Source organism: Carcharodon carcharias, chromosome 11, assembly GCF_017639515.1.
Source record: "Carcharodon carcharias isolate sCarCar2 chromosome 11, sCarCar2.pri, whole genome shotgun sequence".
Classification (NCBI taxonomy): Eukaryota; Metazoa; Chordata; class Chondrichthyes; order Lamniformes; family Lamnidae; genus Carcharodon; species Carcharodon carcharias.
In genome coordinates, this window is record NC_054477.1 from 53,233,221 (window position 1) to 53,244,179 (window position 10,959).

The following is a 10,959-nucleotide window of genomic DNA, read 5'->3' on the forward strand; positions in this document are numbered from 1 at the left end:
TTGAGCAGAACTATGAAAATGTAGGTTGTTGTTCAAGGAAGAAAGAAAGAAACAGATGTGAAGGGAGTGGAAGAAGGACTGCAGAGACAGAGAGAGCAATACAAAAGGAGAAACTCATTTCTACCATGACTATGGATCTGTGATGGAAAGACCATAAATAGTCCGGAATCCAGTTATTTTCTATTTTCAAACAGTACTCTATTTACGCTGAACAACACATGGGAAGTATCACTACAAAGTTCATTCTCCACTACAACATGTTAAATCCCCTTGCTTCACAAGAGCAATGCTACAACAGATTCATACACAATATGGCTTGGACATATAACACTGTTCCTTCGTTGCTGTTGTGCCAAAATTCTATAACTCTCTTCTTAACAGCACTGTGGAAGAACCATCATCTCACAGAATGCAGAGGTTCAAGAAGGAGGCTCATCATTACCTCCTCTTGGATCACTAGGCATGGTTCATAAACACTGACCATGCCAGTGATGCCAACATCCCAAGAATGAATGATAAGAAATATATAAACTTTGGCCCTGAAATTCCTGCTGCATCACTGGAAGGGCACAACCTGCTCATCAACTGGCCCTAATGCTGACCCCTGTACAGGGTCAGCATTAGGGCCAAAAATATTCTGGGCATGTGGCCACACCATTTTTGGTGTAAATGGGACACCCATTCCATGGGGTGGAGGGAGGTGTGGGGGTTACAAGGAATGCTATGACGGCTTAAATTCACACAAAAATAGCTTAATTTAAACTTTCCACTTTAGGAAGCAGCAACTGATTGTGATGTGGTTATCGTACATCAAAAAAACTGCTAGGCCCACTTTCACTGGAATTGTGCCCTGGCACACACTGTATACTTGGTTATTGCATATGTACAGTGTGTCGGGGCAACTGAGATGGAACTGATGGATCTTAGAATTCCTCATTTCACCCTACCAGTTCACCTTTAAGGATCATCATTAAGAAACACCTCTCCTCCTTTTCAATCAGGATCAGAAAAAACTGGAGAACTTGCCAGTTCCTATCCCACATTCCTACCTCAAACCCAGATAGCACTGTAAAGAAACAGGAGTTTCTAGCCCAAACATATGTAAATTTCATAACATATAAATGTTTACATACATATGCAGCTGTATGTCATTTTACACCACTTTCTTTTTCATTCCATAAGCAAGCAATGAAAGGTCTAGTTATTTTTAGATTATAAGTTAGGTCATTTTTCTCTATTCTTCTTCAGAGGGCAAGAGGCAGTCTCAGCCAGAAAACTGCCTGTCAGTGAATAAGTTTAGCAGTGATATATTTTTTCCTCAATGGGTATTTAGTGCTCCTGGAGCCAAATACAATCATATTTTAAAACTTATTTTCTTTAAAACATCATGGAGACCAGAGCCAGCCACAAAAATGAATAAAACAGCCAATTTTGCAGCTATTGTCATTGCCAGTACTGTTGGATACTGCTTGACCCAAAAGGGTTAGGCAAGCAAATAATCTAGGTAACTAAATACTTGTTAGTGATTCAAGTGTCATATAGCATAAATAACATAAACTCAGCATAGAAATTCTTACCACAGTACAAAGAAATATTTATAGACACAGGTCATGAATAAAGGTGCAATCAGTTTAGTTATCTGCTTATTGTAGGTTAGTTTTCTTTAGTTAAAATATGTATCTGAATGTAGGAGTGATTGTCAGTATAGACACCAAAAAGGACATGATATTGGTAGTGTGTCCTCGTTCTCTGTACTTATACACTGCTGAATTGTCTCCCCCTCATCCTCCCTAAACCTCTCCCTCCATATAATCATCTACCTGTATCCATGGTCACTCTGTTCAGCTTGCCATCTCCTATGGCCTCTTTACTCCTGTGGTTTTAATGACAAACAAAAGCATCTTGGATCACTTCCTTGTGTCCCTCAAACCCACATCTCCCTACTCCCTTCCAACCTCACTTCTTTCTGCATCTACTCTAGAAAAATACCCCATAAGTTTAGAAGTGCACTTTCTAATTCCCAACTTCTTAGTCTTTGGCCCTCCATTCACAATAGTTCTGCAGCCATTCCCTCATATCCACTTTTGCCATCCTCATTCCAGCAAAATCTTTACCCAGCCCAGTTGATCTACCTGGTTTGGCCTCATCTTTATCCCTTGGTTTAGCCATATATCACCAGATCTGCGAAGTATGTTTCAATATATCTCTCTGCATGTCAGTCATCCCACATCAATCCTTTGTTTGAAAATATTTTAAAAATAATTATGCAATCATAATTTCTGTAAAGTGTTCTGGTTGTTTCTTTAGGTCTGTGCCCTTTAGTGAGCTTGTTCTGATTATTATCAGCAAATTTGCACTGTGAAACCCTGATATTGAGGATCTGAATCCAGAATGAAGACATGGTCGCTATTTCTCCTGATCACTCTGGTGAATGCTGAGGTGCTGAGAAAGGAGATGTGTATGGGGGGACATCCTGGAATTCCAGGAAACCCTGGTCATAATGGCATACCTGGAAGGGATGGAAGAGATGGCTCTGTGGGTGAAAAAGGAGATACAGGTAAAGTGATCTGAAGGCATACCTTTACCATTAGTCATAGTTAGAAATACTGATCTCTAGACATTTCTTTACAATTAGCTATTTTAATATCAATCCTCAACTGAAATTTTTACACTATATTAGTAGAGAAATGATGCATTGTGCAATATATTTTACTGAATTGCTTCTCAACAGAGATGCTGACCTTCGCTCAGTGCTGATTTTTCTGCTGATATCATATCAGATGCAGAATGATAGAATTTCTTTCATATATTATAGCCAATATAATATAGATGATTTTGTAATTGTAAGTCAAGTACTCAGCATAAACAGGGGAGGCAATGGGGTAGTGTTGTTGCTGGACTAATAATCCAGGGTAAATCCAGGGTTTGAATCCCACCATGGCAAATGGTGGAATTTGAATTCAATAAAAACCTGGAATTAAAAGTCTAATGATGACCATGAAACCATTGTCGATTATCGTAAAAATTCATCTAGTTCACTAATGTCCTTCAGGGAAGGAAATCTGTCGCCCTTACCTGATCTGGCCTACATGTGACTCCAGACCCTCTTGACTCTTAACTGCCCTCTGAAATGGCCTAGCAAGCCACTCAGTTGTATCAAACCCGCTACAAAATCACAAAAAAGGAATGAAACCAGACGGACCACCCAGCATCGAACTAGGCACTGGAAACAACAAGGGCAATCTCAGCCCTGTCGACCCTGCAAAGTCCTGCTTACTAACATCTGGGGGCTAATGCCAAAATTGGAAAGCTGTCTCACGGACTAGTCAAGCAACAGCCTGACATAGTCATCCTCATGGAATTATATGTTACAGGTAATGCCCCAGGCACCACCATCACCATCCTGGTGGGACAGGACATACCCAGTAAAGGTAGTGGCACAGTGGTATACAGTTGGGAGTTGCCCTTGGAGTCCTCAACATCGACTCTGGATCCCATGAAGCTTCACGGCATCAGGTCAAACATGGTCAAGGAAACCTCCTGCTGATTACCATGTACTGCCCTCCCTCAGCTGATGAATCAGTACTCCTCCATGTTGAACACCACTTAGGAAGCATTGAGGGTGGCAAGGGTGTAGAACGTACTCTGGGTGGGGGCCTTCAATGTCCATCACCAAGAGTGGCTCGGAAGCACCACTACTGACCAAGCATTACCATCACTGAATTCCCAGCTTTCAACATCCTGGGGGTTACCATTGACCAGAAACTGAACTGGGCCAGCCATACAAATACTGTGGCTACAAGAGCAGGTCCGAGGCTAGGAATCGTGTGATGAGTAACTCACCTCCTGACTCCCCAAAGCCTGTCCACCAACTACAAGGCACAAGGTAGGAGTGTGATGGAATACTCTCTGTTTGCCTGGATGAGTGCAGCTCGCACAACACTCAATAAGCTTGACACCGTCCAGGATGAAGCAGCTTGCTTGATTGGCACCACATCCACAAACATTCACTCCCCCCACCACCGACACACAGTAGCAGCAATGTGTACCATCTACAAGATGCGCTGCAGGAATTCACCAATGTTCCTTCGACAGTACCTTCCAAAACCATGACCACTACCATCTAGAAGGACAAGGGCAGCAGGTAGATGGGAACACCACCACCTGGAATTTCTCCTCCAAGCCACTCACTACCCTGACTTGGAAATATATCACCATTCCTTCATTGTCGTTGGGTCAAATTCCTGAAACTCCCTTCCTAACAGCACTTAGGATGTACCTGCACCAAGTGGACTGCAGCGGTTCAAGAAGGCAGCTCACCACCACCTGCTCAAGGGCAACTAAAGATGGCCCAGCCAGCAAAGCCCACATCCCGTGAATGAATAAAAAAAACCTAATTATTATGTACAATCTTCAAATCTGTGAAAAACCACCTACAGATTGAAGAATCCTGAAAATCACAATGATATGAGTCAACTTTGCTGTGAGTATTCATAGCCAACATTGCTTCAATTCTGTGATTTATTTTCATCCAACTTTTACAGCTAACAATTGACTGAATATGAAACTAAATGCTCCATTCACAGTAATACATTGAACTTTGCAGGTTAATCACACCAGTTAGCTTTACTACATTCTAGAATAACATGCTATAAGAGATAGGACTATAGTGCATCATTTGAAGGAATTTCAACATTTTAGTACTTTTATAAGTACCTGGATATAATGTTCTAATTAAAGAGCACTAAAATGCAAACTTATCTACAGCCTCCATGATATGAAGAAACCACAATGTGGCCATCCTTACCATATAGGTGGTGATCTGGTGGAGCAAATTGTTTGCTTGTTATAGAAGCCATTAAATTTTCATTCCATTGAGTTCCATGGAATTTCAGTTTAGTTTTATTATGGGGAAGTGACCAGATTAGGGTCAATGCTATAAAGATTTATCCCAAAATATTCCAGTCCACCTGTGAGAAAATATAGGAACTTCATGGGTAATTTCTATATAAATATTTTGTGGTAAATTGTGCTATTTGTTTACTTGCAGCTGAACACATAGACAGTAAGTGTTGAGTAAATTTTCACCTTCGCTGTTTGGATGATATTCCCACAGAGAGGGATTGCCTGTTTTAGAACATGCCCAACTTGTATTCTTTTGAAATGAATAGACTGAAAATCAGATGGGTTCTATAAGAGGTGGATAATCTGCTCCCTCAGATTATTGCCCAAGTATTGAAGGTGTGTGTTAATGTGGAAAAGGTTATTATAATCAACACCACAAAAGTAGTTTGTTAATAAATTGGAAAATGTTCTTCTGTGTTGTGTTATATCACACAGAGTTCTAATTTTTTAACTAATGTAAAGATTCTGTGATAAAACAACAGGTGAAATTGGGAAAGTTGGACCTCCAGGCCCTGAGGGATCAAAAGGCGAACCCGGAGAACCAGGCAAGAGTCTAATAGTTACCAATAAATTGCTACCCCTTTGTTCACCGTGTCTCAGTGTACAATGGGGGTTAGAGATATAATTAGCTTAGAGAAATTACCAATGCTGTTTATGCTGGACGATATTTTAGCAAAATGTGTATATGAACATTTGGCTATCAGATAGAGTTAATGAGTTTATTTATAAGAAATTTGATCAGAATAAAAAATATAGACCCTACCCTGAAATTTTCTGCACTTTGAATTGTTGAACCTAACACTCGATTCCTAAAAATTGAATTTGGGAGACTGAACAGACTCCTAGTGACTGCAGCCTCAACTTGTCAGTGTACTTAATCTAACTGAACTAAAAGAGATTGTTCAAGTGCATTGTGGCTTCATGCACAGAGTCAGCATTCCTCAGCCTGTCCCAGAATATGTCCAGTCAGCCTGGTGTCCTGAAACTCTGCCACTGATTAAGAGGCTGCAAAAAAAATCCAGAACTAAGGAATATGGAGAGTGCATTATCTCCCATACTTAACCTGCTGAACCTATCTGCAATCGGTGGACTCCCAGTAAAGGGAGAAAGGCTTCCCCGACCCTCTCAGAAGAACTCACACCAGGAAAAGACAAACCGTTCGTTATCACTACTGGCAGGGGAAGAAGGTCAGAATCCACCCTGGTTTGTTTGTAATATTGCACTGCCAGAGGACATGTAGTAGGTCACGGACCTTAGCAATCCTGGGTCACAGAGAGGACTATGGCACTGAGTGGAACTAAAATTCACAATGGTCGGAATTGACGTTACAAATACCATTTTATCTGATGTAAAAGGATGTTACGGGGGTAATAAACACTAGGCCAAGTTTAGTAAGTTTCCAATGTGACCTGCTTAGTCAACATTATGCACTAGAAAATACCAATAAGTTTGGTAAAATAAACCTCTGGGCCAGATTGAAACAATGGCTCGGATCTTTTTCTAAGTGGCCAACATCATTGGATTGCCCCTCCACTCGACCTTTTCCAAATCTCGATGCTGCTCCACAATTCTTGCCGGGTCTTCCGAGCCCGGCTTCTCCAGAAATGCGGAGTGCAGCATCCCTCCAAGAACTCTGTTGCAGCCACGTGGCATTGGGAGGAATGATAAGCCATGCCCTGTTTTACAGCACAGGCTGCCATAAATTTAAATGTCCAGTGTGAATGTTAGTGAATGGGTGAATGGATGAATGAATGTGTCGGGGTGCAGGGTGGATAGGTAGGTGAGGTAAGTGGTAAGTTGGTAGGGTGGGTAAGGTAAATAGATAAGTGGATAGGGTGGCCGGTGGGTGAGGTGGCAGGTAGGTAGATTGGCATGTAGGTGGGTTGGCAAGTGGCTTGGGGAGTAGTCAGGACAGGTGGGGAAGGATAGTCAGGTCGGGAGCTAGTCGGGTTGGGTTGGGTGTGTAGTCAGGCCTGGCCTGATGAATGTGTGAAATGAACTACCCAGAGAAGCAATAGAAACAGATAACGGTGTTGATAACTGTAAGGGGGATTTGTTGGTTGAGGTAGTGGGTGATTGAAAAGTATTAGATGGATTGCAGAGCTTTTATGGTTCCCGAACATTCCTATGTTCCTCCTACCACTCAAGTGGCTGTCCATTAGATATGAGAATTCTTCCTCCCGTCCTCAAGCACCCTTTGAACTTCTGACCTTACGTCTTAAGTTATCCATGTCCAGGTAGCCTGAATCCAAAATTGCTTAGTGGATCACTCTCATGTCCCCATACATGTCATCTTATTGTAAGGCACATCATCATTAGTGATGGTGAGATTCGTCCCAGAAGTGCCACTTTAACATGTTGGGCTGAATTTTCCTGATCACGCGGAGGTGGGTTAGGAAGTGTGGCCTTGTCCAAAATTGGAAAATGGCTCATCGAATTGGTTACCTGATGTGTTCTCACCTCCGATCTTGCTGGAGGCAGGGACAATGTGGCAGAGGCTAACAGCAGCAGGTGACCATTTAGGTCCATTAATGGGACAATTGGGGAAATGTTTATGGTGCTGCCGGCTCTTTCTGATGGTGGATGAACCCCTCACTGAGGCCCAGGGCCCAGTATGTAACTGGAGGCTGCTTCCTGGTGGCAGGCTGGGGATCATTGGCCTCTCCTCTCATTCAGCAAGCAGACCCGCTGGGATGAGACAGCCACAGTCACAAGCCTTCCTGTAGAGGAGATTTCCCCTCAAGATTGACAGCTTGTCAGCTGTGGCCACGCACACTTTTTAATTTACCAATGTTCTAGACAGCATCTCCATTTTGACGAGGCCTCACGGTCTCCTGCCCACCTCTGCAGAACACACCTCTCCCGGTAGGGTTGGATGTCGGCTGGATATCCCTCCTATTGGGCTGCATTAGGAAAGTTGACTGGTAGCTGACGTACCGGAAAGAAGCCCACCCTGCAGCTGTACCACGCTGGGATCAGGCTAAACCAGCTGAGACTGAGACTTCTGTCCCTCAGTGGGAGGCGTGCCCCTGATGCATGTATACTGGGCACCCCCACAAATGAGGTGCTCCCCCTTCCTTCCCACTGTTTTTCATCTATGACACAGAAATGTACTGCCCACTTCTGCCAGCCTGCCCACATCAACTGTATTATGCCATGGGCAGCATATTATCCCAGGCTTGCTAACAAGCTTAATTGATCTTTAATTATTCATTTAAATATGGTGGGCGAGTTGCCAACTTCAGCACCTGCCTACCTAGTATATTATGGGGGTCAACTTGGGGATAGGAAGGAAGGTACTGGGGGTAGCCACCCAATATATGTGCCCCACCACCAAAAACATGCCTAGCAGGGGTGGGCGGTGAGGGGTGGGGCTATAAAATCTAGCCCATTGAACAGGCTGCTTCCCTGGTCTGCCTGCTTTCTTTCATTAGGCATGATACCTGGAGGTTGTAACTGAACTGGTCACATCTGGCAAGATTGTGGAGAGGATGTTTCCTCTTGTGGGAGAATCTAGAACTAGGGGTCACTGTTTAAAAATGAGGGGCCGCTCATTTAAGACAGAGATGAGAATTTTTTGCTCTCAGGGGGTACCGAATCTTTGGAACACTCTTCCTCAAAAGGTAGTGGAAGCAGAGTCTTTGAATATTTTAAAAGCAGAGCTAGATAGATTCTTGATTAACAAAGGGGAGAAAGGTTATTGGGGGTAGGCGGGAATGTGGGGTTGAGGTTACATTCAAAGCAGCCATGATCTTATTGAATGGTGGAGCAGGCTCGAGGAACCAGGTGGCCTATTCCTGCTCCTAATTTGTATGTTCGTATGATTATGATTGACATTCTGCCACTTCCTGGTTCCTGACTCAGGATTGAAGCTTATCGTGACCCAACCACACACATTTAGGCCATTGTGAGCAACCGAGTGCATTTGAATTTTGATTTTTTGTTTATAATTGCTCAGGAGTTTTATTGCTACCTGCTTGGGAAGTGTGCCAATGTGCATTAGCACTAATTACCCACTTCCTGCCAGGCAAGATTATATTGATTGAAGGAAACCCAGAAGTGTCAATGATGGGCAAACATTATTCATAAACTGAAATAGGAAAATTTTAATACTTAGAAATGTTGAAAATATACTTTTTATTATCTGTGCATACAAGCGAATTATTATATATGAACATATATATGGGCATGCTGAGATGACACATGTAAAAAATGACATAATTTTTATGACTCTAGGTCTGTTGGGTGCACCTGGCATAAAAGGAAGAAGAGGTGAACAAGGAAGTAAAGGGACACCTGGAAAACTGGGACCGAAAGGAATTCCTGGACCGCTGGGACACAAAGGCCAAAAGGGAGAAATAGGGTTGCAAGGACGACAGGGAGTAAAAGGGGATTTAGGACCCAGAGGTCCAAAAGGGGACAAGGGAACTGTTGGACTTCAGGGGAATATTGGTTTACCAGGTCCCATAGGGCCTACTGGCATAAGAGGTCCCAAAGGAGAAGTAGGTGGCGAAGGCCTCAGGGGACGTCCTGGAATTCAAGGTGAAAGAGGAAGTAAAGGAGAAATAGGGGAGAAAGGGAAGACTGGCGAGAATGCATTGATAAGGAATAGTGCATTTAGTGTTGGCTTGACAGGATTGTCGAAGTGGCCTCGTTCAGGCAGTCCAGTCAAGTTTGAAAAAATCTTATATAACAACCAAAATCACTATAACCTCTCCACAGGGAAATTTACATGTGAATTTTCTGGGGTTTATTATTTTGTTTATCATATCACTGTCTACGTCAAACATGTAAGAGTTTCCCTGTACAAGAATGGTGCTCAGATTCTCAATACATTTGATAGTTATCAAAATAGTGAGGATCAGGCTTCGGGAGGCACACTAGTGCAATTACAAACTGGAGATCAAGTGTGGCTTCAAGTAATCGGTGGGGATTCTTATAATGGACTGTTTGCAGACAACAATGATGATACAGTTTTTACTGGGTTTCTTTTGTTTACTGAATGAAGAATCAACAAACCAGATGCTCTTCATTGGAAGTGTAGCTACTCAAATTTTGTGTGAATAGAATAAAGCACTAAAGACCTCATTAAAAAACATGGTCATTGTCTCAGTGCTGTTTGTGAGACCTTGCTGTGTGCAAATTGGCCTGCTTTCCTACATTACAACAGTCGCTGCACTTCTGGGGATTTAAAGTGCTATGAGCCTTCCTGGGGGTCATGAAAAGATTATTTTTTCTGTCATCTTCACATACGCAGTTGCTTATGTTGTTGTTCGAAACGCGCACCCATTTTTTAATAATTGATTTGTTTGTGTTGGATGACCTTCACAGAACAGCTCAATATATCTGTCCCACGCAGTTCTTTAAGGCACAAAAAATCATCAGTAAAAGTGGTCCAACCGTGACTAAGAGGAGTTAAAATAATATTGGATCAAAGAAAAAAGTTTATAATGTTGCCAAAAAGAGTTGAAGCCTGAGGTTTGGGAGGATTTGAGAATTCAGCAAAGGAGAACCAAGAAATTATTAAGAGAAAAATGCAAGAACATAGCTAATAGAATAAAATGCAGCCAAGTGTGAAGTTATTCTCTTTGGTACGAAAAGTAAAAGCAAAGCATGATTTTTTTTTGAATGATGTGAGACTGAGAAACGTTTACGTTCAGTGGGACATGGGTAGCCTTGTGCCTGAGTCACAGGAAACTAGTATGCAGGTACAGCAAACAATTAGGAAGACAAATGAAGGGACTGCAGTATATGGATAGAGAAATCTTAATGCAATTTAAATGCATATTCCTCTTTGTGTCCTCCTCAATACTTACTTTCCCACCTAACTTTTGTCGTCAACAAACCTGAATTCATTACACTCAGTCACTGGGCAAAGTCATTAACCTAGGTTGTAAATATGAGACCCAGTGCTGATTCCTGCAGTACCCCACTCGTTACAACCTGCCAATCTGAAAATGACCCATTTATTTTTACCCACTTCTTTCTATCTATTAAACCATCCTCAATCCATGTTAATATATTGTTCCCAATCTTATGAGTCCTAATTTTGGG

General features: G+C 42.3%; 1 protein-coding gene across 1 annotated transcript; it reads left to right on the forward strand.

The window, feature by feature from the left end:
* Window positions 1-2,391: 2,391 nt before the first annotated feature.
* Window positions 2,392-9,911, forward strand: c1qtnf9 (C1q and TNF related 9). The gene is made up of 3 exons (XM_041198682.1): window positions 2,392-2,557; window positions 5,388-5,450; window positions 9,142-9,911. The coding sequence occupies exons 1-3, from the start codon at window positions 2,392-2,394 to the stop codon at window positions 9,909-9,911; spliced, it is 999 nt and encodes a 332-aa protein (XP_041054616.1).
* The last annotated feature ends 1,048 nt before the right edge of the window (window positions 9,912-10,959 follow it).

Coding starts and splice junctions, on each gene's coding strand:
- c1qtnf9 (XM_041198682.1), top strand. CDS start 2,392: ATGAAGACATGGTCGCTATTTCTCCTGATCACTCTGGTGAATGCTGAG. Junction 2,558..5,387: donor GGGTGAAAAAGGAGATACAG/GTAAAGTGATCT, acceptor ATAAAACAACAG/GTGAAATTGGGAAAGTTGGA. Junction 5,451..9,141: donor AGGCGAACCCGGAGAACCAG/GCAAGAGTCTAA, acceptor TTATGACTCTAG/GTCTGTTGGGTGCACCTGGC.